We start from the raw sequence: 26,931 nt of genomic DNA on the forward strand, positions 1-26,931 counted from the left end.
AGCTCATTATTACCTTAGTTTATCTTAAGATGACATTGTGACATGAGAAGTGACCGGGAAGACTGTAACAGAGCTTGAAGTGAATCACAGAGATGAAGATGGAAGAGCTGATTAAGGAGTATTTAAGAAGGTGACTAATGGTGCTTTGAAATGACTGATGAACTGGGGAGCAAGAACATAAAACGTGCCATGAAAAATTGCTCAAGTAGAATATTTCACTGGTGACAGATGAGCCACTCATAAAATGAAACCCCATAAACAAGTCGGTATGCTTTCAGATTTCTTCGTTGGAACAACACCTTTATGGAAAGTCTTCCTCTTCTTCATCTCCTTCTTCTTCTACCTGTTCTTTCTTGTCATCATCATCTTCTTCATCTTGTTTAGGGTCATAGGTCATTCAGTCTACTACCCAACTCTTGGTCTCACATGTGTGAGTAGGAGAAATGTCTTTAATGTTATGTTGTCAAACCTGACTGAGATCAAATGGTTTCATTGTGCTGCAGCACATTTGCCCTCCAGCCCTGGTTAGAATCTGCTTGCTGTGCAGAATGGAAAATAATAAAGTAAACTCCACCGTGTACTCTCTCAGATGTTATTGAGCGCAGATGCCATCCACTCCTCTTCATGCAGTTTATTGATTTATAATTTGGTGGCTACTATGTTATGCTCCTGCAGCCATGTGTGTTTGCAGATTCAGGGAATCTAATCACCACTTCTCAGAGTCTGCCCTACACAATTTCTGTCTTTTTTCGTATTTGCATGTACCTTCTGGAGTTTCTCGCCTTAGCACAACGGCTCTCCCTAACACCTCTTATCTGCTTGACTCCGCCCTCCGCAGGCTCATCTCATGGCTTTAGAGGCAGAGCTGTCCCGTATCCAGGAAGTGAGCAGCCACCAAAGAAAACGCATTGCTGAGATTCTTAATGGGCTCATGAGGGACCTGAGTGAATTTAGCACGATCGTTGGAAACAAGGACATCAAGTTGGTGAGTGGTACAGACGTGGATAGAGTGCATTTTTGTGATGAAAGCGACAACTGTGGTGTAGGTAAAATGAGAAAGATGATTCTCATGTCAAAGCAAGAAAATATACAGCTAAATTTAAGTATCAGTGTAGAAAAGGAACTCAGAGAAATTCAAAAGAAGACCCGAAAGCACAAACAAAAGCAGGGTTTAGTGTTGAGCTTATTTAGACTTGTCGGAGTCTAGTCAAGCGCAAAGCCTGAGGACAACATAGTCCAAAGAAAAACAACTCAAAAAGCAGCCGCAGGAAACATGAGAGAAAACGCTGGCAGTAAATTTTGGAGATGAACACAGATGGACTGATGATGGCTAACAACGAGAAAAACCAGAGTAAAAATACCCCGAACATTGTGACCACTGACAGGTGAAGTGAATAACACTGATTATCTCTTCATCATGGCACCTGTTAGTGGGTGGGATATATTAAGGAACCAGGGAACATTTTGCTTTCAGAGATGATGTGTTAAGGGGGGGGGCTATTGTGAGGATATTAGCAAGTTGTGATGGTTAGACGACTGGGTCAGAGAGTCTCCCAAATTGCAACTCATGTGTGATGTTTCTGGTCTGCAGTGGTCAGTATCCATCAAAAGTGGTCCAAGTCGTGGGCGGCCAAGGCTTCCTGGTGCTGACCCATGTGGTCGAGTCCAACAGATGAGCTCAATTTGCTGAAAACATTAATGCTATTTATTTTTTTAAAAGTTAATGTTGATTCTGATAGATAGTCAGAATGTTATGCTTGATCGGTGCACATAAGTAATTAACCACATGAGAAATTAATGAGGGATGACCAAACAATCTCAAATGGCTGGAAGGAAATAAAGAAAGCAAGTAAAACCAAGAGAGACAGTAAATACCAACAAAGTGAAATGCAAAGCATCTTCTGGCATAAAGCCGTGACAAAGCGCTCTGGTAGATCTGCCAAAAAGGAGACAATTACATTTAAAAAAACTTACATATATATATGTGTGCGTGTGCATGTGTGTGCATATGAATATTTTCTGTTTGCTGATAAAGTGTCATTTTTCAGGCATTTCTCTTTAACTTGATTGGTTTGGCATCCATGTAAATTTATGCTCTGAATGAGCATTTAAAATAAATATCTGTGTTTATAGACGTGACTTAAATCAACAGCTTTACATTATTCAATATAGTCAGTATACCACTCGCATATGCAGAATGTCGTGTATGCACATCCGCTATCATCTGTAGTGCTTAGATTGATGTGTATACATTTTCCTCCACACTTCATTTCGGAGCTTCTGAGTTGCTACATCTGCTAAATGAGACCATTAACCTAATGGCTGTGCATACAAAATGCCAGAGTGTTTCTAAGATGCTTCCCTTTCCACTGATTTAACGCCCATGCTGTGTTTAAACAGTCCCCACTCAATCCTGATCAAGCATCTACTAGACTGATTTTTTCTTTTTATTTAACTGTCTCCTTGCACTCATTTGTCTCCAGCCTGTGGAGATCACCGGAGCGATCGAGGAAGAGTTCACAGTGGCTCGCCTCTACATTAATAAGATAAAGTCAGAGGTGAAGTCCATGGTGAAGCGCTGTCGCCACCTGGAGAACCTACAAACCGAGTGTCACCGCAAGATGGAGGAGACGGGCAGAGAACTGTCTTCATGTCACCTTCTCATTTCACAGGTAAGATTGCAAACTGACGGATACATGTGTTGTTGTTGGGTACCAAATCGATTGAATTGAACTGAATTATTAAATCTAGATGAACTGTAGGAACTAAAATAAAATGATATGGGGGTACAAATGTTTGTTCATCTGGTACTAGACAGAAATACTGGTGATACTGATACTGAAACCTTATCAATTAACACTTCAAAAGGCTCACCGGCTTGGGCAGGTGACCCATGTGTCTTAAAGCCCTGGTTTCAAATCTAGCCTGAGCCATTTGCGGCATGTCTTTTCCCAGTTTTCCTGTCATAATAAAGGCTGAAAAGCTTTAAAACACAGTGTAGCTACTCCCAACATCTTAACATGACCCAACTCTTTGTGGGGTGGATTTTTCTTTTTGCTTTGGACATTTTTAGTCTGCACAGGGTCATAATTCTCAAATAATTGCATGTTTTATATTCTGTGTTCATGTAGTGGCCTGAAGCCACGGTTCAAATTTCGCTAACTGTGGTATTTAAACTACACTCCCCGGTGACAAGAGATCATAAATATTCAGTGAACAAAAAGTAAAAGTGCATTTTATCCTTGATGTAAAGTGTCCTCGTGGGTAGAGGTCTTTGCTCGTCACTAAACTTTTTGCATATGATGTTCTGACTTTCAGCACGAAGTGAAGATTCGCTCTCTAACAGAGTACATGCAGAACGTGGAGCTGAGGAAGAGACAGCTGGAGGACAGCTATGATTCTCTGACTGCGGAGCTGGCTAAACTCCAAGCTCAAGGTACATTTGTTATAGCCCACACTAGTGAAGCAGCGCAAGTATCTAAGCTGGTACGTTTACTCTTTTCTGATTACTTTTTTAAAATAAAGCTCATTAGCCAAACATTTTTTTTTTTCAAATAAACTTGATTTGCCTTTTTGAATTATCATATCGTTCAATCATACGTATTCAACCATGTGGAAGTACACTTTAGAAGTTGTGTTTTTAATGATTAGATATCACTGGTGTGGTGTGTAGTAGTACAGTTAATAATGTTTGTTTCAGTCACATCTGCTGACATTTGCATTTGTATGTTGAAGTATTGGGGAGATGAAGAGTCTCCTCTGATACCTCCATCTGGGTTTAAAGATGTATGCGTATGCAGGTTGTAGGTAAAAAGGTGTTTTTTGTAAATTACAGTCCATTTACTGTGAACTAAACTAGGAGAGGGCAGAGCACAGAACACGAACATGTAACATACGTGTCATTGGGGTTATTTTGTTTTACTTGAAACAAAGAGTTTTTAAGATATGAATTTGACTTGGATTATAAATCAGAAGTAAAACCTCTGAAATGTGTCTGGAGGTTGAAATAATTCTGTAGTAAAAAATGCTTCTTTAGTTGGAAATATTGGGCAAATTGGCACATTTCGAAATTTTGAAAATTCAAGTGGTTAACAGGATTTTTTGAAATTCATGGCTCTAGAGGGAAAACCAATTTTGACACTATCCACATTTGAAAGATTGTTTCAGTTTTCTGCTGCACTATACAGTGACTCCATCAATTTCCTTTAAATGCTTATCAAATTCAAAGTCGCTGAGGTGTTGGAGGTTCTCAGATTTCAGATAATAAGGTCAGCATTTTTACAAATGTGAGCCAAAGGATCAAGCTTTAAACTGTTTTTTCTACTGATGGTTACACCTGATGATGGTATGGTATGGTAATTTTGTGACCACATTGCTGCCTGTGAACACAGAAGCACCACCCACCTGTGGTTCCAACCTTCTGTTTGTTAGAGGCAGCCAGTCAGAAGAAAGTCAACTTGAAGGGAGCGTGGCCATAAGAGGAGATGAGGCAAACTCCTTATTTCAGACAGAGGTTGATCTAAGATAATATAGCGGTGATAATAACGACTATTTTAAACATGTTCAGTTGTGTGCATAAAAAACAATACAGAGTAAGAAATCAGCATAATAGGTAAGCATTTTACTCATTTTAGTTTAGTATATTAGAGTTGGTGATTGATCATGATCTAATGCAGTGGAGAAACACAGATTTTGATGATGATGAAAGTGACAATATAAACAGCAGCATCGTATTTTTGTCTGCACTAAAATGGTAATATAACTGGTCAGTGAGCAGCCACCATCTACAGAGATAAGTATCACTAAATACACTGCAAAAATTGGCTAAATATAAGGAAAAAATATGTAATTTGAGAAAATCCAGACTATAATCAAGTAAAATAATAAAATAACACTTGGTAAGATTTCTTGAAATGAGAAAAAAAATGTCTAAACTTTAGTCAAGTGAGAAATCTCTTAAAAGAAGTGTTGACACACTCATAACAAGTGCTTCATAAACCTTTGGCGTTGCTTCATTCTCACTTTGAGAGAAATGATCTTAGAACAAGAGCAACTGAACAAGATGCTTCTTCTGGTCAATAGTCTGTCATAGGGCTAACAAACACGATCAATTTAGAATCAGCAATTAACTTAACTTGAATAACTTTGGACTGTGGGGGGAGAACCCACAGGATACCAGCACCTTCATGCTGTTAGGGTTTGTACAACAAAAGTCTAAGTGTGTGAACTGTTACTGGGAGGGCTTGTAAAATGATTTCACAGCTAAAAAATGCTTTTAAGATACAGTGCTGTGATCGCAGCCATTCCCCAACTCTCTGTGAATGGTACTCATTGATCAAAGACCATTGATTAATGGGATTTCATCAGTGGTTGTTGATCAATGGTCATGAAAATGTGCATATTAATGATCGAGGAACTGACCTCACAGCCCAATGTTCATTCAGTGGTGCTAGCTTCAATCAATGTATTGTTTATAAAGTTGGGGAAACCTGCAGTCAGCTGACACTGAAGAAGTCACTTGGATGAGTAACGAAACGTTTCTCCCGCTGAAAACGCTACGTCCAGATAAACAGAATCAACCTTTTGGGACGTCTAAGATACAATATCATCTCAAATAGTGTCTTGGTGATATAAATGAGCCTAATATGCAGGGAAAGTAACTAGTTTTAGGGTTTATAAACTAAATAAGAAATAACAGACATATATTCTCAAAAGAAGATCTTATTCGTTGTGCTCTTGCTAGTATTTCACTCTCAAAACAAAATCAAAAAGACTTTTTGGGTGGATATAAGATTGTGAGACTTGGTCAGTTAGACAAGTTTTGGAGTCTAAGTGTACGAGCACATGTTGCTGAAATACTCGGTGGAGTTGAGAATTTGAGGCCAGTCAATATTAGTTCAATTTGGCAAGTGTAGTATGTGGGTACTCCTTTTTATAATAGATTGCTCTAGGCTCAAGTTAAAATGTTTTACCTACGAGAGCAAAATAGCAAACTGGGAGCAAAGATTTTAGTATTCATTCAGACTCTTTGGTGAAGAAAATTTCAATATGGTCCGACCAGAAAAATGACAGATTTACACTCAATAAATAGAGCCAAACACAAGTTTCCAGGAGTGAAGCCAATCTTTACTGTCAGCAAAACAGGTCTTTTCTCAATATAAACTCAAATGAAGTAAATGCAAGAGAGTTTTCTTCTAATAAATGCATATTTTTCATTAACAAATATCCTAAAGGGGTTAAAGTGATACGTGGTGACGCTGTCATTTCGGGACTGACTGCAAAGTAAGTAGATTAATCCACTACTGATGTGAAATGCCGGAGTTAAATATAATGTCAGTGCTCTGACTCAGTCAAGCCAAATAACTTCAGGACAAAGTAAATAGTGAGAAGACAGAAAATATGTTGCTGCATTTTAGTGTCTCTGGGCTAGAAATGGGAGGAAGTAGCTTCAGGTTGCTATCTTTAATAGAGCTTCAGTTGCTTCCAGAGGCCTTTTTGTCCTGTCAAGCAAAAGAAAAACAAGAACACAAAAAAGCTTAAGCTCCCAAACATTTCACAACACCAGCACTAATAGATTGATTTTACATTTGAAACTCGTGCAAGGTCCAGCTGTAGATACTCCCACAGTACACTGACGCAATTCCCAAATAAGGCCAAAGGCAGTGTAAGTCACTCTTCCCATGGAGTCTCACAGAATGGCATTAAATAACCAGTGGAATTAAGGGCAGGGAAATCAATTTTAGTCCTGCTCAGCAGTCGAGTCAGACGGTCCTCAAGCCATAACACAAGCAGATTAACACAAAGTGCTGCAGGTCACGTTGATCGCACGGTGTGGTCTGAGGTAGAGCGCTCGGTAATTTCATCATCAGACACCAGGAACAGCAGTGAGTCAATATCAGATCTGCATGACACAATAGATGTCATTTGCAGATAGATATTATCACACCCGAGACATCACTTAGATCACGCTGCCTTCGCTGTCAACATGAAGTGGTGATACTGCTGTGCTGTCAAAGTCAGGTCACCATCATCAACATCTGTGCGCGCCGCTTTTATCTGCTCCTCTTACCGCCATCCTCTCGCTCTTTCTCTGTGTGTGTGCTTATTTCAGAGAGCATGTCACAAGTGACCAGGGGGGAGAATCACACGTCTGCCCAGAACTCCTGTGATATAAAGGTAACCATGACTACAGTGAGAGCAACTTGATGTAATGACCTTTTCTCGCACCCTCTCAGCCAACTGCAGGTGTGCGTGTGCAGGGTGTGTGTTTGCCTGTGACTGCACGTGTAGTTGGACTCAAGTGTGTAAATGACTGTAGGAATGATTTAATAAACTAAAGAAATTGTTTCATATATTCAGAAATTTGCTTTCAACCCCTTTTATTGGTAGTGTTGATAAGAAGATGACAATTCGATGTCTGTACAATCATTCAGACACTGCAGCTTTCAACTCATTGCCTTAGTTTAGAATAAAGACGCAATCATAGCAAGCTCGGCAAGGAAATGATAACTCACTGCCCTCTGGAACAGCTATAGTTTGTTAGGTAGTGGCTGCACAGATTATTGATTGTCATTCTGGCCCCTAGAAGCATTTTACATCATTCACAATCATCGAGTGGTAATATGAAAAGCAGATATCGGCATATGAATGTGACGAATCTGTAGGCAATGGGCATTATTTCTAGTACTGGAAGCTGTTTGCTTTTTGTTTGTGGTCAGTTTGTAGTCCAAATACCAGTGACCAATCACAACCAAGGCCTAGGCAAAAGAGGGAATGCAAAACAACGAATAAAAAGCAGTCAGAGGAACATCCAATGATGTTTTAGTCTTGCATCTTAATGTAAATCTATCTACATGTGTCCTGAACAATTAACTGCAAACAGCAAAACAGGAAGTCTCAAATATCAGATGGTTACAGGAAGCATGGCCACAGGACAGCCACAGAGTATCCTCACATTCAGCCGTCAAACTATTAAGTGACTGAAAACCACAAAGATTCATAATGACTTGATCAAAATGAGATTTGCCTAAAAAGCAGCACATCTTTTCAAGGTCAAAAGATTTGACAGAAATGAAGGATGAAATTCCAGCGATGCCAAATTCCCAAATAAAAGTAAACAGATGTAGTTTTCAGCTGCCAGACACTTTTAAACAGCTGGCGTTGTTTGTTGTTTTCATTATCTGCTTGTATTTGTGGATGTGTTCGTGAGAGCATCGAGAGCACACGAGTGTGAGCGTTCCTGTGTGTGTCACGCTCCACTTTCAGTAGCCGAGTCTCACAGTCCCGTCAGTGGTAGTGTATGGACAGCGTGGGGTGTGTAAGTTTGTGTTTAATGCCCGTGTGGTTTGGCATGTCCACATGTGCACCGGTGCGTGTAATTTTCTTCTCGTTATTTAGTCACTTTGTTCTCCTCTGACTCCCGTGTTACGATACTCGATCTGTCTCTTCCCCCCTTCTGTCGCCAATACCCCAGAGGGCTCTGGAGCAGCAGATGGAGTCACACCGTGAGGTGCACAGCAAACAACTGGGCCGCCTGCGAGACGAGATCAATGAGAAGCAAAAGATCATCGATGACTTAACTGAGTGAGTACTTCACCGTAAATTCTTTACTTTTCAAAACCAAGACTCAGTTTTTGGAAATCTGTAACTTGTGCAAGAGTTTGAAAAGAAAAGTATTTTAAGTTAAAGAATCAAATCGTTCCAGCAGAAAAATCACAAGGATGCTATAGAAAAATATTTCTTTCAGTCGTTGAGACCGTGGCACTGCGGAAATATAGGCCATGAATGTTTTCTAAGGGAGACAACTTACCGTACCACAGCAACACAGCTGCATGCTCAAATTTGAAATTCAATTTTACCCTCATAAGTGGTTTGTAAACGCTCAAACTGGGAATACATGTTTTCAGTATCTCTCAAACCTTCAACACGGTCTAAGCCCCAATGTTCAGACTGGCTGAAATGAAAACGTGTGGGTGGTTTACATGGTCAGGAAGCTGCAGAGCCAAGCTGCTACAACCCCAATGCGAGGAGCCACTGGCCTGGTTTGGCCTAAATGAAAACCTATCCCTTCAGGTACCTTGTTCTGATGATGTACTACACCAAGCGTGGCCATCTGGGAGGAGACCACTGGGCAGACCCTCTCTAGGGACTAAAGTACATTTTCCAGCTGGCCTGGGAGTATCTGTTAACACCTAAGGAGCAGCTGCAGAGAATTTCAGTTTGAACAGACATTTGGTGCTGCTCTGCTTATCCTGCTCACACAGTCTGGGATAAGCAGCTTTAAAATAGATCGGAAGGATGGATGTCGGTGAGGTGGAACGCATATAAAACAGGAGCAGGGATGCCCTCCGGATCCTTTAAAGAGAATGTCAAAAAGTAGGTATACATTAAATGGTAGTGCAGATTGCAAGGATCACACGCAAATGCAAGTGTTTACAGGTGTGCACCCTTTTTTTGGTAAGTGCCACTGAAAAATATGTTGTGTCCATACTCTAATGGGGCATTTCAATGCTCTAGTTGTGACCTAATTACACACTTGGGTTACTTAAGTGCCCCTCTGCTCTGCCAAAATGCCTGTCTGGCCAGTACAGCCATGATTTGAATTAGGGGCAAAAATAAATCCTTACACTGCATGCACTAATGGTGCTTCTTCATCATTTTTGCTCCTGTGCACACCACTGAGCTGGAGCCATATGCCTGGGACTGGAACAGACAGCTCTTTTCTCATGTGACAGAAAGGTTTTGTAAGGATACCCTAATTAAATAAAATCAGAAGGAAACCAGTTAAAAGCAGCTAAGAACACTTAAAGGCATACTATGTGGGATTTTTGTAAAGTATGCACGTGATCATCACCGGTGACTCACTGGAAGTGTTTGCTAGAGATGATTAAACAAAAAAAAGTTGTTGGGCATCAATCTTTGGGGTGTGGGTGTGTGGCTCAGAGAAAATAATAGCATGAAGCTTGTGGCAATAGGAGTCAATAAAAACTTAATGACCAGGTAGCATCCCATCCCAATCTTCCCCGAGCATTTTGCAAATGTATTTATTTTTTATTTTAGAACTACTGTGGAGCAATCAGAAAATACAAATGTGTCCTTTCTTATTCATTCTTTTTTTTTCTCATCAGTGCATCTCACTCTTCAATCTCCAGCTCACTCGCTGTTCTCTCTGCCTTAGAAACAAAACTAACCTCCATTTTTTTTAATTCCATTCCTCCAAAAATCCCAAGGGTTGTGCTTATGTTGCTAATATCTACATCCCTGTGTTTTTGTAATATAAAAAGATAATATATAAAAGATGTCACGACTGAGTCACTTAACACCTTTTTTCAGTTGTAACCAGAGGCAGCAGCTGGAGCTAGAACAACTGCACAGTGACTTTGAACGTCTCAGAAGCCGAGAGCATCACAAGAGCCGGCAGCTGGAGGAATTGACGTGAGTTGCTGCTTTACTGTCCTGGCCGGCTTTCAAACACTTCACCATATGGAGGCCTGGGGGCGAGCTGAGCTGCCTCTTTTGATTTGCGTCTTCCATTTCTCTCTGTCATTTGTCTTCCTTTTGTCTATTTATTTTCCTCACGCTCGGGAGCTCTGACTGAATTCTATTTACAGTATCTTACTCTTCTGCTGTTAACTCTTTCTTAGCCTGCTCCTCTCTTGGTCCTTTTCTTCCTGTCTGACTCTCTTTGCATCTCCATTATGGAGTTTCAGAATAAGGTGGCAGCTGGCAGCTAATAGGCCTCTTTCTACTCTGACCTTTGCAGCATATTGCATCAGATGGCAGATGGATAACAGCCCATGAGTGGGGCAGGCATTATGTGCTGCCTTTGTTCTCTATTCATGAATTATTCTGGCAAGAATTTGGTAATCGTTTGGATAAAGAGAAGTTCAGTTTGACTCTTCTATGCGTCTGTGTCTGAGCATTTATCTGTCTGTCTATAGATTCCTCCATGAACGACACGAACAATCAAAACAGGATCTGAAAGGCCTGGAGGAAACTGTTGTAAGTTAATAAATTCTGTCACGATTCAATGACTCAGTCCTCTCGAACTGCTTTAACTGCACTATTTTCTCTGTTCCTTTATTCACACTGCAGGCTCGTGAGCTCCACACCCTGCACAACCTCCGCAAGCTTTTCGTTCAAGACCTCACAACTCGAGTTAGAAAAGTAAGAGACATAACTAAACCCTTTTACTCAACACATAGAAACAGGTGGTTCTGCCTAGAGTTACGGTGACATTTTCTATTCTATTTTCTATTTCATCTCCTTTTTTAATCGACAGAGTGCACAGATGGAGCCTGATGATACTGGCGGATACATCACCCAGAAACAAAAGATTTCCTTTCTTGAAAACAACCTGGACCAGCTTACAAAGGTTCACAAACAGGTAACAGCACACAGCTCCTACAAAACTTTAATTTATAGTGACAGAAACAGGAAACATTTGACCTGTCCACACCTAGTTTGAAAATTAAGACCAATGACCAGGTTCCCTTTGACCAGGGGGCCTGATTTCCCCTCTGCAGGGTTGCAGCAGTAAATCAAAAAATGTCTACGATGAATATGTGCGGCGGACAAAGAGGCACAGACAAATTCAAATACAGAGCTGTGTGCACTGTTTGTCATTTCTCTCCTGTGGGCAAAAGAAACGCTAGCACAATCGATCATCTCACTACACCAAGTTCACATGAAAGTCTCCTTGAAAACAGAGCAGCAGGATTTGTTAACCCCCCCTCTGTCTCCAGGGAAAGGACGCCTCACTGTATAAAACAGTAAGACTTGAACACTCCTGATGCAGGTGCAAACAGGCATTCTCGGTTTTTTCTCCGCACTCTGGCTTCCACACAAACTCTGAAAACCAACCTTGCTTAAGGCGTGTGCTGCTGAACTTGGGGAGCCGCTACAACGAGTCTTCAACCTCAGTCTGCGACTGGGGAGAGTGCCCGCCCTATGGAAGACATCCTGCATCGTCCCGGTCCCCAAAAAGAACCGGCCCAATGAGCTGAATGACTTCCGACCGGTGGCACTGACGTCACATCTTATGAAGACTCTAGAGCGGCTCTTCCTCAACCTCCTCCGACCACAGGTACAACATGCCCAGGACCCACTACAGTTTGCATACAAGGTGGGTGTCGGAGTGGAGGATGCCATCCTGTACCTCCTACACAGAGCCCACTCACACCTGGATGGGGGAAAAGGCACGGTCAGGATCCTGTTTCTTGACTTTTCCAGTGCCTTTAATACCATCCGGCCCTGTATGCTTCAGGAAAAACTGAACAGGATGCAGGTGGACCCCTGCCTGGTGGCTTGGATCTCCGACTACCTCACCGACAGACCACAGTACGTCAGGCTGAAGGACATCACGTCTGACACAGTGGTCAGCAGCACAGGAGCACCACAGGTGACTGTGCTGTCCCCTCTTCTCTTCACCCTGTACACCTCTGACTTCTGCTACAACTCTGAATTATGCCATATTCAGAAGTTTGCAGATGACACGGCCATCATGGGGTGTATCTGGGATGATCAGGAAGAGGAGTACAGAAGTCTGGTGAGGAACTTTGTCGCATGGAGTCACACAAACCACCTGCAACTCAACACCTCAAAGACTAAGGAACTGGTTGTGGACTTCGGGAGGTCCAGAGAAGGTCCACTGCCAGTTCAGATAGAGGGGGAGGAGGTGGAGGTGGTCAACAAGTACAAGTACCTCGGGCTGTGGGTGGACAATAAACTGGACTGGTCATGCAACACAGAGCACCTGTATAAAAAAGCCCAAAGCCGACTGTACTTCCTCAGGAGGCTGAGGTCTTTTAACATCTGCAGGAAGCTCCTGAGGATGTTTTACCAGTCAGTGGTTGCTGGAGTACTTTTCTATGCTGTGGTGTGCTGGGGGAGCAGCACAGCAAAGAAGGACTCATCCAGGCTGGAGAAACTGATCAGGAGGGCTAGCTCTGTGGTCGGCATGAAGCTGGACACTCTGGTGACAGTGGCAGAGAAAAGGACATTAAAGAAACTGATGGACATTATGGACAATGCTGGGCATCCTCTGCACACGGCCATAAACAACCAGAAGAGTCTGTTCAGTGACAGGTTGCTTCTCCCCAAGACAAGAACTAACAGACTTAAAAACTCCTTTGTCCCACACGCCATCAGACTGTTTAACTCCTCTCTGGAGGGGAGAGGGAGGGGAGACAGGAGGACAAAGGAGGGGGGAACAACTAAGCTGTAGTGCCTCTTCACCTCACTGTGCAATACCTTGTGCAATACTTTTTGTAAATAGTCAACAGTGCAATAGACTCAATACTTGAAATGTGCAATTCACTTGTATTTTTATTTTTTATTCCTATTTATTCTATTTATCCCCTTTGTATATTTTATTTATATTTGTCTCTGTATTTATATATGTGTGTGTGTGTGTGTGTGTGTGTGTGTGTGTGTGTGTGTGTGTGTGTGTGTGTGTGTGTATATATATATATATAACAGTTCTGTAACTGTAACTTTGGTCGTTGCTGTGCTTTTTTTGGAAGTCGAATTTCCCAGAGGAACCCACCCGAGGGATTAATAAAGTTCTATCTTATCTTATCTTATCTTATCTGCTCTCAGAAAGTCATAAACATACGCACACACCTCATATTTTTAATATTCCTAAATGGACTACCGCCGTGGACTAAGTGTTGGATGTGCTGAATGTTCTGCAGGCTGGCAGATTGGTGAAAGCTGCAGTGCAGCAGTTTGTCAGGCAGAAAACCAATCCTAAAGTGGCTGCTGGGAGACTCCATCCCATCCACCACCTGCTGATACTGTGGGAATGGAAGGTGAAAGTCATGGTCATAAATCAGCAGTAAAGTGATAATGCTTGCAAATGGGCAGTGGCCACTACACCAAAGCTGCAAGTTTCTCTGCCGCTGCACAGATTTAATCATCTCTGTCTGTCCGTCAACTGTAAAAACTGAGCAATCATCACTAAACTATCTCGCCAGCAAACAAACTAACGCCAACAAGCCACAGGTGAATATCCCAAACACATCAATGCTTTGGCTGCTAGATAACTTTGCCCATTGTGAAAAAATCTCAGCTATAGTGCTCATTATCTCTGCAGGGTATGGATTAGTTTGCATGATCACACAGAAGCAGACCGTCAGTGTTTAGGTGCTCACTTATTAACTTTTGCGTTTAGAGGAAACATGCAGCATGAGGCAGATTTAAATCATTGCATCCTCGTGTTGATTTAGCTTCATAAATAATAACTTCAGAAATATAGGCACATGATAATATTAACTGACAAGTGCAGATATGGATTTTCTAGGCCAAGGCTGATATATATGAATATTTAATACAAGGTATGGCCACCTCTGGAATGATGCAAGAAGCCACCTGTCTGTGCATGGACTGCACAGGTGTCTGGATCAGTTATCAGGAGCTGCTCTCTGTTCCTGGTTGAGTACAGTGGCATCGACCCTCCATGTCCCAGTTGTGTTTTTTAGGAGTCACACTGAGACTAAATGCTTGGACGGGGAATTTCTGGATATATACTACTGATCCAGAAAGACCTGCAGTACTCTGGCAGTGTGGGGTCAGACAATATCCTGCTGAAAGTGCTGCAGGGGTGGGGTGCTACTGTAAGAACGGCACAACTGCAAGTTAGAGCAACTCGTCTCGGTATTACTGTTCATGCACATTTTCACCAAGTGAAAATCAGATCACAGATTGCCTCATGTGTCATGGACATCCAAAGATCCAACAACAGCTCCGACACTCATATCAGCATCTAGCAACTATGTTCCTTTAAATATACCCAGTTTAAAAGATCCATTACACCCATGGATTTAATACATGTTTAGGGAAATCATAATGATGATTATCATAATGTCACGCAACTGTTTACAGCATCTGCTCATCAAAGCTGCACAATATTCAAGAGGATTGTGAGTCTATTCTTCCCTTCTATGCTTAGGCTAATTCATATTCTCATGATGTTTTGAGGCTCTGCTGAGATCTGAGGTGTAGAGGAACAGCTGCCATGCTGGTCCCCTCTAAAATACCTTGAAACATTCATTGATTCATTTTTCTGTTTGTGTTCAGGCCCATTATTTTAATTCAAAACAGAAACTTAAATGGAGATGATTCAACAGAGTTGTCCTACTTTTTCCCGGTTGTAGATTTCTGATAGACTGGCTCTGTGTTCAGGAGAGTTCAGACTGAAGTAGTGCTCTTTACAACACTGGTGCAATTGTGGGCTGTCTCTTCCTGGTACAATTTTCAGGTTACACTTGATGTTTCTCTGTTCCACCCCACTGCACCCATTTGACCCTAACTGATCTGAAATGGACGTTATGGTCACACACTTCCTATGCTCCACTTTTTGTACTCTGCACTATATTCTTAGTAAAAAAAAATTCTTAGATTGCAAAACATATGAGCAACTCTTTGGGGAGGCAATGGTTCAGGAAGTAAAATGGGTCATCTACCAATTAGCAGCCAGTGGACTGATCCCCTGCTCCTTTAGTCTGCTTATAAAGTATCCTTGGGCAAGATACTGAACCCTGAGCTGCCCTGGTGCATTCATCAGAGTGTGAGTGTGTGAGAGTGGAGGCCTGTAGCAAGAAAGTGCTTTGAATCATAGAAAATGTATAACTGTCTTTCTGTAGTTATAGCTTGTTTTTTGCACATGTCGGATTTGTGTTACAGCTGGTACGTGACAATGCAGATCTGCGCTGTGAGCTTCCAAAACTGGAGAAACGTCTTCGGTCTACAGCTGAGCGAGTTAAGGCGCTCGAGGGTGCGCTGAAGGAGGCAAAAGAAGGAGCCATGAAGGACCGCCATCGCTACCAACAGGAAGTGGAGCGAATCAAAGATGTGATGAGGGCCCGCGCTCCCTTCCGCCGACCCCATGCTGCGCTCATCGGTAACGTATACAAGTTGCTCACAGATTCAAAATAACAGCCGCAGTCTGCTAGAAATTACATGACAGTGCTGCATGTGTCATTTCTGTAAAAGCTTTGCGATTGCTTTAACACTGCAGTATCTTTTAATCTGTAGGTAGCTGTAAAATGCATCCAATCATTTAGTCTGCAGCAAATTCACAGCCACTGCATCGTTTCATAACAGTTCAGAGACACACATGAAAGCTGTTTCTCAGTAATTGGGCAGCACAGCACGTGAAAAACATTGAATTTAAATCAACCGATTCATCAGAACATGTTGGTTAATCCACTCAAATGTGGTAAATCTAAAAGTCAGTCTAATTTTCTTTTTATGATGTGATGTATAAGCCCCAAATTCAACAATAAAATAAGGAGGGAAAATGCATGCAAAGCCCATGCCACTTCCTTTGGCTGCACTGTAGGAAGGATATAGTATGTATATCCTCTCCAGCACTACATGTGTGATGTTGTACATGTAGACACCGTTGTGCGTTTCATCTCCCTCCCATCAGATCGCTTCCTTTGTAATGCAGCATGTGAGAAAAATCGTTCAGCATCGTGCAGCCATTCTTTTCACGTCCCTGTTGAGATTTTCCCACAAGCAGCATCCATTGTGTGCTTTGCCCTCTCTGCTCTACTCATCTGTTGTCTCCTTCCTACATTCCTCTTAACATATCACCACATTTTCACAACCTGCATGATCGAGCTGATGCCCTTTTCTTCCTCTTCCAATCTTGTTTCATATTCAGGAAGCAAACATGCATGTAACTGAATTCTCCTGCTGTGGAACGCACAGATATGCAAAGGACTGTTTACGTTGCACCGAAATGAGAAAAGAATTTACTTAAACAAAACAAAAAGCTGTCGAGAGAGTTTTTGCATGAAAGAATGTAACAGTTGGTGGAACATTGGGCTTCTAAGGATTTACGCGGTAGGCATATTCTCCTGAAAGAAATGCGAAACATTAGAATAACAGTGTAATTCAGTCTGATCACTAGCTTGCTACTTCAACTCAGATGCATGTGCTGCTGTAATGAGAAAATGAGCTATTGATTTAAATGAGCGCTTTCAGCATAATGATTTTCATTCGAGGATTAAAGCACAGCAAACAAGACTATCTGTGATATTTCGCTTTACATTAATATATTTTCAGTGTTGGGCTTTAAGCATCCTGTAGGGCAAATTAAATATGTCTGGCTTTAATGGATGAGTGAATCAATCAATACATTGTTCTCTGTTATCACTTACAGCCAAGCCTGTACGCCCTGGCCACTACCCAGTCTGCTCTCCCACCAACCCCTTCTTTATCCGAGGCTTCAGCGATCAGCCCATTGCCTTCTGCAACGCTGTTTTCCACAACAGGAACCAAGCAGCCCCTGCTGCTGCTGCTGCTGCTGCTGCTCCTGCTGCTACCTCTGCTCCTTCCTCTCCTATATCTGTTTCTCCTACTTCTCCCTCAACACCAGAGAGTGAGCCCAGGCTACCTGAGTCCAACTCCAATCAGAACAGCCCTGCCAAACACCTCGACTTCCAAAATAATGATGCACATGACAGCAATGTTCAAAACAATATGTGAGTAAAACAGCTGTTTTGGCGATTTTAGTCACTTTTTGTGGTTCTTACCATATTTCACCTTCTTGACTTTAATTAATAATCGGTATAATATAACTTTAACTAAGCCACACTTTCTGGCTCTCTCTGGTTTTATATGAGATCGTAATGAGGGGCAATACCTGTATGCCACTTAATGTTGTCTGGAACTTTCTTGAGTTTGCGTCAAGAGTGTTTACTAACCTTTTTATCTGACCCACAGACCAGTCAGACTTACAAAAAAGCTTCTTTCTCAATGTCTTTCATTTGAATCATTTAGTGACTGATTTCACCAGTTAATCCAATATGTTTACATAATAATTGGGTTTGTACTGTTAGCCTGCACTTTGTCCTTATTTTCTATTTTATTTATAATCTTTTAATCCATTAGTATTAACTCAGTGAATTAGGTTGTTTGAATGGATTTGGTTATCCTTACTCCTGCCTAAACATTTCCAACATGTATTTGCCTTTTGAACATTATTTAGCTTTTTTAAATCTCTGCCTTATTCGTGTCTCTTTCAACATTATGCACTCCACACTGTATATAAATGCCACTTGTTTTGCACATATTCAACTCTGTATATTTTATATATTTTATTATTATTATTATTATTATTATTTTATTTTATTTTTTTTACTATTTAATTTGTAAAAATGTGTACACACACACACACACACACACACACACGTAGGAAAATATTTAGTATACACATCCAGAAATGCATACACTATTATATATTGTACATATATTTATTAGTTTCAGGTTGGCCATTCTTGTATTTTGCTCGTTTGTGTTGTTGTGTTTGCACATCTCTGTTGCTTGTGGGGCTCGCACACAAGAATTTCACTCGCATGTGCTGTGCCAGTGTGCCTGCACATGTGATGTGACAATAAAAGTGATTTGATTTGATTTGATTTGTCTTTAACATAACTTGATTGATTGTAAAAGTTGAGCTGTTCTTCGTAGCCATAGTTGGCTTTCTTATTTATTTCATTATGGTTTCAACTGCTGTCTCCAGTCAAGGATGACGTTTGTCTCTTAGTTAGAGTGATGTGAAAACCCTTCACATTTTGATACATGCCAATACTATCAATGAGGTAAACAGTTTGAAAGTCAATTTTTGATATGACCACCGTTCCTCTTTGACAGAGCCTGAAGCCTCTTAGGCAGCTTTCTTGTGATTTCTGTAAGTTGTCTTCAGGAATAGTTTGCCAGGCTTCTTGAGGAACATTCAAAGCCTTTCTTTGGATGTTTCTGCCTTTTGTTCCTTTTGCTGTTAAGGTGACCCACACTTCATTAATGTTGCTGTCCAGGCTCGGGGGGGCCAGTCGATGACTGATTTATTGGTTCATTGTGTGTTTTTCTCTCTTTTTTAAAATATCCATGTATGCTTTTTTTTTTATTTCAAATCACTGTCGCGCTGAAAAACAAAACTGACTGAAAATGGAGAAAAAGAGACTAATGTCCAAAAGAATATTGTTTGAAAGACTTTCAGACAAGCTGTGGACCTGTTGCTCAGGATAACTCGACCTGATATCATGTAACAGACACACTGGTGCATGCTTTGCCACGATACTTGGGCTAAGACCTTTGCACAGTACTACAAATGAGTTCTGTCTGTTGCTGTTCTAAATGCATATAGTCTGCACTCTGCTTGTGAAGCAGTCAAAAGTCTTCAAGTTCATAAAGTTTTCATGTTTACTTCAGCTGTTTCATGTAATGAAAAGTCTCGATTATAGCTCGAGATTTTAAAAGATAACTTTCACGTAATGTTGACACGTGCTTGTGTTTCTGCTGTTTCAGGCCTCCGGCTGAATCAGAAAGCCAAGCAGACAACGCTTCTGAAATACTCGATTCAGAAAACGGTGAGCCCTGTTCAGATAAAGCCTGTAAAAAGTAATGAGAATTTTTATAATCGCAATCAGCAGAGGTAAATGGATTTATTTTTATGACTGTTTTTTTTTAAGTGATTGTCATTATGCCATCATATAAACCATTAGGTTTGAATGTTGCTTTATATACTCTTCCAGATTGCTGGCTGTTAAAGCAGTGATTGCCCTGCTGCTGTCATAAACCTTTCTTTTTGTTCATATTACGTTTGTGTAATGAAGTTGTAGTCAGTAGATTTAACTCTCACTCTGAGCCAGTGGGAAGTGAAGTCAGGGATTTCTTCTCCTTCTGCATAGAGTGATATTAGCAGGATACAGATGATCGTTTTTGTAAAACTTCATTGAAAAATGTGCAGTGAACTGCTCCCGCTGCTCGAGGTTTTTGTTTGAGGCAAAAGCTTTTTGTGTCTGTGGGTGTGTGTGAGTGTGCGCGCTTGTCTGCACCCGTCGGCGACAGACTCTGGAGGAGATGGATTAGGCTTGCTGTGTCATTACTCAGATAGAGACAGGTAACCGACAGACAGGCTGCGACGCCCACCTCAGCTTCTGACCCAGTGATGACAGTTGTTGAGTTGTGTAACAACACCACACCTCTTTGATTCTCAAGGAATATCAATAAAAGTCAGAAACGGGGTTTGTGCCAATAAATCAGTCTGCTGCTACAATATGAGCTTTTAATTAAATATCACAGATCACTACTGATTTTCACTACCTGTTTGAACCCTTAAAGGATTTAATCAGGCTTAGTTCAAGTCTGGTTTCCCATTATTATTTCTTCTGTCAACAATGCTGTGGAAGAAATGTCAATATTTTGCTCTTTTTGTCTGTAAATTTCTGATTTTTTCAGCTGTTTTTTATTCATTCAGATTTATTTCTTATTTTCCTTCATACTAGGCAAACGTCTACTGTAATTATCATGTAATCAGACTTTTGAAGCCATATTTCTTCTGGTTCATCACTACTTTTTACCGTTGTTATTCTCAGTGTCATGAATTTCAGTGAGTTATGAAGAAATGCACATCTCAAAGATCAGCATCCTCTTATTTCTTATTTATAGCATGTTTAAATTTAACATTCACAGTTACAGTGTCTACATGTGCAACATCACACATGACAGGATAAGGATTTTTATTAACTGTCACAATATTTTTTTCTACTTAAGGGATTAAACTGAACAGGCCTCATAATCCAGTCAAGCGTGAGGTCCCATGATTGCATCCATCTCATCAAATTGTGCACAAATTAAATAAAGTTGCTTCTGTGCATAACAATGGATAAATCCACAGAGGCTTGCTAAAAACTGAGAAGCAACTGAAGTGTCTTGTTATGTTTTGTCAATACGTTGTCATGCAGAAAGGCCAAGTGGATGTTTGGTGAAATGAATCTCTGTCACAGTAATTCAGGTAGAATGCCAGCCTCCGAGGGTTGAGTTAATAGAGTCGCTGCTGGGGCTGAATTCAGTTCATCAGGTTCTGCAGGATATAAAAATGATCCAGGAACCAGTATTAAAACCAGACCCAATTTCCCAAGAAAGTGTTGTTGGTTTTCTGCTAATAAAAGTCCTTGGGATGGTTGTACTTTAATGCAAGGACACCTTAGATGGGAAACACGAGGCACTTATGGTCAAATGGCAGTGTTTGCCACTGTTTATTGGTCATTCGTTCAAGCAACATTAAATGTGTTTATGTCCTGTAGAGATGTTACACAATGAAAACTCTTCAGGTGCAGGTGAAAGTTACAAAACCTATAAGTGACAGTCAGTATTTGTGTTACCATGGCATCAGTCTTTCTGGTAACTTTAATGTGTTAGTAGAAAATAACCTAATGACCCTGCCCGTAATCATTCCCTAAGCATGAAGCTTTGGGCAGCTAAACCTGTGCTGGTGCTGTTTTTCCATCCTTGCCTTACTGATGGGGTTGCCAGATCAGTAAAGTGCTTGTAAAATGTGTTAGTCATTCAAATGTGAGATATTGGCGTCTAATACAATACATTATGCAGCTGCTTGTTCCAAGGCCGTCTAACTTCACTTTCACATTAGGCTGTTTTAATTGAACTTACGTGTCTGTTACAAACCCACTTTTCCTCCCTCACTTCACACGCCACCAACCTTGTCACTGTGCACCTGCCTGCCTCCTTATGCACTCTTTCTGTCCACAGGAAACACCACAGATATCAATGACAACAGGTAAGACCTGAGCACTCTTTTGAAATAACAGCAAAGCACCTGCTGGTGTCTGTCGCTGACTTACTGGAGGGTAGAAATATTGGTTGTAATTAGCTGTCTTTTAATTTCAGTGACTAATTAAGTTAATGCAGCTAGTAGCAGTAAATAATGGTAGAAGCATACATCACAAACTGTGCTGCCACATTTGTCTTGCACACACTGATCACACTTCTGTTCGTAGAATGAGGACTGTAAAAGCATTGATTTGACTCTTTCTGCCATTTCTTTCTGCATCACTGCTGCCCCCTTGTTGCTGTCACTGCTACTGCTGCTGCTGCTGCTGTGGATGATGCTGCAACGACATGTGGTTCTGCTCTATCTGTCTTAGCATGTGTCTGAATGTGAATTCTGTATCCAGAACTGATGTGTGTGACAATCAGGACCCAGCTAAACTCTACAGTCTGCAGCCAGAGGCTTCAGCCAGCTAATAGTCCTGAGCAGGTAAGAAAGCAGAATGGGGAAGCTATTTATGGAGAAGATACACTATTAACAATTCATAACCATTCAAATTGGTCATTATTTATAATGGTTATGAATTCTGGTTGTAGGAGTACGCTGTGAATTTCTCGCCAAGAGCCCCAACAGACTAGAATCAGCACTGACAGATTTGGTAGTAGGATGCATAGAAGCATGTTAGATAATGCCCGAGAATGGACATTTTCCTCAGTTCATCGTGCTGTAGTAAAATGCGATTACAATTGATGTATTGGGTCATGAGGTCTTATGAATCAGCACTATTTCTTTAAGGCTGCTTGGCTTCAGCTCTTTGGTGCTTTGTGGGCAGCTGTAACAATGTGAGAAACCTGGGTGAGTTTTTATTTTAAGAGTGTGAGACACTTTGCACAAAAATACCTAACAGACATGATCTGTATGCACCTTCCTTTAAAAATACTTCCTTTAAAAATACTTCACTGTTGACAGTGAATTGACCTTATTTAGGAATGCATATTTAATTTAAACTGCAATCATGTTAAGACTAATAATGTCCAATATGCTATATATTCCTCCACTCTAAGTAATGCAATGAAGATGAGGGGACGTTATTCTAACTTTTCAAGTCCTTTCAGCTGGAGTAAAGTTTGCAAGCGAGTAAATACAAGTCTTCCACAAAGCTGCTGAATTTTATGTGCTGTTAAATCTAAATCGTGCCCCAGAGTACACTGTGCAGTTCTCAAATAAAAGTAACTCCTTAGTAAAGACACCAGGTATAAAATGACTCGAGACATGTTCCTTCTGGCATTGATGGCATGACTCACTGGCTGCTGTCTCCTGTTTTCTGCAATCCTTTGCTTTCACCATTTCTCTCAAATGTATCTGTCGCTCTTATTCACTATTTCTGTCTATGTCTGTCTCTCTCTCTCTCCAGGCAGACGTTTTTTCTGAGGCCTCTGTAAATCTGCATGCAGCTGATCACTGTCCTCCCAGACTCCCCTTCCTCTCGCATCCTCCTCACCTGCTGTAAACAGACCTCCTGTGTCTTTTTTAGGCACCCTGCTTGTTTTCTTCGATCCTTTCTCGTTTCTGTATTATGACTTGTGGGGTGTAACAGTTTGACAAGCACTGCATCTCAAATGCCTGACCTGGCAACCTACACCTGTGATGCTGCTGCACCCCCTCCCCCATGACTTGAAATATGAAGGGACCACAAATAGAAAGGTGGGGAAGAGAAAGTGCCGTGTGGTAGGTTTCCACTAGGTTGTGCTGTTTGTCTCAGTGAAAGACTCAGTGAGGGATGTCGGCATTGAGCATTATGATTATTATTAGAACTATCATCAGTGTCATTGATAAACATATGGAAAATCTAAAAGACAAAAAATACTAACAACATGAAAACAGTTTGATCCTTGTGATCACTTTTCTGATATTTATACTTTTCACTGCATGTTGATTTTCAATGTTGGTTGTCAGCATTTTTCAAAAAATATGTATTAAAGAGGAAGAACACTAGTGAAGCAACAATAAACATGTTAAAGTCCCAAAACCAGAATAGAAGATAAGCATCGAGATGTGTGCGCTGTTAGTACCAAATCTCATTAGAAGAACAAAAGCCAACAATGCTCCAAGCTGTCTATCAGAAATCTGTGACCTCCGCAGCCTGTCTGTGGCTCTCAGTAAACAGTCAAAAACAGGTCGTGCCTATATTGTGTCATTTTTCAAAGTGAGTTTCAAAGTAATTCCCCCAAAATGTTTGAGGACTGCTCTTTTTAGCAAATGTTAGTCAGTGTACTTGTTAAGGACTATGTTCAGTCATGGATATAAACACATTTGGTGCTCCGGTGAGCATTTACCGCAGCAGGATGATGTATGCAGGACTTACTAAAAATACTCCACGGTTCATAGTGATCAGGAAAAATGTTAGAAAAGTGTGAGAGTGTGGCTCAGTGATGAGTTTTTGCACAGCACATGAGAAAAAGATATGAGTATTCTTAGTAAATCTACCGACGCCAGCAAACTACACTCACTGGCCACTTTATTAGATATACCTGTTCAACTGCTCATTAAACTAATGCAATGAAACATCGAGGCAGTTCTTCAGGCAAAAGTGGACCTAACAAAGTGTCCCTTGAGTTTAAAATACTCATATACACATATACTGTGGATGATAGTTGGCCAGGGCTTAATATAGACAATAAACGTATGAGACTCCATAAGACTCTTTAAGGCACAAGTTTGTGCTTTATCAGCCTCAGAGGACACATTGTAGCAAGTTTTAGCTGTGAGCAGAAAGCAAAGACAAAAGCAAATGAAGACAGATTGTTTTGTAAAGACTCATCGTGTAGTTGTAAAGGCAACTTTACGCTGTAAATTATCCCTTAAAACTGCCTGTCAGGGATTGTGCGTGAAATATTTAGTCACTGTCATGTTATGCAAGAGCATGGCAGAGTGGAAAAAGTGTGTAGCAACTATTTTTATACTAGCTGGAAAGAAATATATTATTTATTGTTTGCTCTACTTCAAATATTTACTGGCTATTTATCTCTAATTTATAACGGTTTTCGAGTGAAGCATTATCATTTTGTTTTGATGTGCAACTGTATTATTTTTATAGTCCCTGTAGTGAATCATAAAGATTTGAGATTTCTGCAGTTTTGTGCGAGAGCCGCCGTTCCAAGAAACGTTTAACAAAATGACTAATCTTACGGTTCTTTGCTGAACCACCTCAGAGTGAAACCAAAGCCCCGACTGTAGTGAGTCACTTAAATAGGATCTTATTCTGTGCGAGCTCTAAGCTCTGCTGGAGACATGAAGCAAGGGTTACTCCAGGTTATCAAGAGCTGATACAATCCTGTCTTATCCTGCTGACTCACACACACACATGCGCACATGGATGTAGCACCTCATCAGCCAGTGAGATATTTGACCTTTGACCCCTAAGTACAGATAATGTATCAGTCCTGTAATGATTGGGTGTAGTCTGAGTTCACTCGCACACTGACCGTCAGTAGCTCCTCGCCACCCGTCACATTCACTCTGTGCACCTCCTGATCAGACAGTCAGGATGGAAGGGTCAAGGGTGACAGTGGACATTGAGCTTTGCGTGTTTGTGTGCAGATAAAAGCTGTCTCTCATTAGCAGAGTTTTGCACCTGCTTCTAACCAAAATGGACCAGTAATGTGTATCAAAGCAGTCTACAGGTTAGTGTGCATGAACAACATATTTGTCTTTAAGTGGACGAAGGAAGCACACACAGCACACTTCCTGTGCTGTGTGGTTGCTCAGATACGTCTACTTCACCCTGTAATAGTGTTTTTCTACAATGTTATAACAAACATAGACTGTATATAAAAGATGGACATAGTCACCACATCACCCAGTGGTTTGTAAAGTTCTGCCATGAAGTCTTGAACTGAGCTTGTTGGCCTTCTCTGTGTTTTTGCTCGTAGTCTGGTTTCAAGAGTTGATGCCCCTGCTCTAAAGTATCCCCAGCTTTCTCTTTCTTTTTGATTCTAATCAGAACTATAATTGATAAAATGAACAACATATCGTATTTGATAAGAACTGAAGTGTGAGAGTTAAGAGTTATCAATAAGAGTTATCAGGAAAGTGTTTACTGAGGTAATGGAGGGAGGGAACTGAGGGTCGCTTTCACATCAGAGTGTATAGACCTCTACATAATGTGACATTTTATTGAACCCTGAGGAGTCAGACAGACTGCAGGTTTGATCCACTCCGGCTTCACTTTTCAGACTCTGCAGCTATGTCCTCCTTTCATATTCAGTATATGATGAAAAACATAAGGATTTATCTACGTGATATGGTTTAGTACCATTACCTAACCTGCTTATGCTTTAATGGGTCAGGCGGGTGGGGTGTGGTGCTAAGGTTACCAGTCAACACACAGAGACGGGCTCACATCCACACCTTTAGACAATTAGGTCACCAATTAACCCAGCTTATGGATGTCTTTTAATATCCTAATTTTAACTAACTGGCACCATAAAGTATTTAATTACTATACTACTATATTTTTTACGGTTGTCCCTCTTTAACACAAAGATGTTACTTGTAACAGATAATTATTATTACAGGACTGAGGTTGAGTGAAATGTGTGTAGCATTCTAATTATTATTACATCCCTTTAATTGCCCTTTAAATCTGAGTATTTTTTTTCATCATCTGTCTTTTTAAAAGGTAATAAAAGGCCACTGAACTTTTGAAGTTGTGTGTGTTTACATAACCTATAGAAACCGCGAGCTGAACATAAATGGCCTTTCTCGTCAGCACGCTGTCGCTGAAAACAGCCTCCTGCACTGTGGTTGCTCATCAAACTGGGAGTGTCTGCGTTTATTTTATTTTTAAAAAACAATTGTTCTGTTTGTCTTAAAGTAATTGTAACAAATCTAAAAAAATATTCCAACAAGATCAAAGAATTGTGATACTGTATCCTGAACATGCAGAAAGAGGACTGCAGGAATGGCCGAGCGGTTAAAAAAAGACAGAGGCGAAGTGTCTGTGTTTATTTGTACAACAGTGTGTTGTTTTGTTTGTTTATGGCGTGTGATTTAGTGCATGAACTACTCTCTTCTGTAGCTGCTGAGAAACAGCGCTGTTATTTCATGAACTCACCTTTCAATAAATATGATGCTGTGCACAGAGGATTACCACACGCTCTTGTCATTATTCTTCTTTAATGTTATTTGTAAAAGCCAAATAAAACATTATAACGTCAGTAACCTCTGCAGCTCGCAGCCCAGGAGAGAAGCAGGAGAGATAAAGCAGCTTTAAAAACAGCTGCACCAGTGAGGTCAGTGGGACCTCACAACAAATCCCCAGCAAAATACTGGAATTAACATTACCTTGA

At 40.8% G+C, this 26,931-nt stretch overlaps 1 protein-coding gene across 2 annotated transcripts in view; it reads left to right on the forward strand.

Moving 5' to 3' along the window:
* kif5ab (kinesin family member 5A, b) overlaps positions 1-26,726 on the forward strand; it is a 74,095-nt gene extending 47,369 nt beyond the window's left edge. The window contains exons 15-28 of one of the 2 annotated variants that reach the window (XM_085275183.1): positions 839-985; positions 2,484-2,672; positions 3,319-3,436; positions 7,112-7,176; positions 8,474-8,583; positions 10,333-10,434; positions 10,941-11,001; positions 11,095-11,166; positions 11,282-11,386; positions 15,685-15,901; positions 17,171-17,492; positions 19,318-19,379; positions 21,562-21,589; positions 21,957-26,726. In XM_085275183.1, coding sequence (XP_085131309.1) covers positions 839-985; positions 2,484-2,672; positions 3,319-3,436; positions 7,112-7,176; positions 8,474-8,583; positions 10,333-10,434; positions 10,941-11,001; positions 11,095-11,166; positions 11,282-11,386; positions 15,685-15,901; positions 17,171-17,492; positions 19,318-19,379; positions 21,562-21,589; positions 21,957-22,056 — 1,698 coding nt within the window. In that variant the 3' untranslated portion in view covers positions 22,057-26,726. The remainder of the gene's footprint in view (positions 1-838; positions 986-2,483; positions 2,673-3,318; positions 3,437-7,111; positions 7,177-8,473; positions 8,584-10,332; positions 10,435-10,940; positions 11,002-11,094; positions 11,167-11,281; positions 11,387-15,684; positions 15,902-17,170; positions 17,493-19,317; positions 19,380-21,561; positions 21,590-21,956) is intronic. The other variant, XM_085275184.1, reaches the window with a different exon arrangement.
* The last annotated feature ends 205 nt before the right edge of the window (positions 26,727-26,931 follow it).

The sequence above is a fragment of the Mchenga conophoros genome, linkage group LG5, assembly GCF_057382185.1.
Source record: "Mchenga conophoros isolate Kocher_MC1m ecotype Shallow Benthic linkage group LG5, M_conophoros_male_GT1.1, whole genome shotgun sequence".
In the NCBI taxonomy this organism is placed as follows: domain Eukaryota; kingdom Metazoa; phylum Chordata; class Actinopteri; order Cichliformes; family Cichlidae; genus Mchenga; species Mchenga conophoros.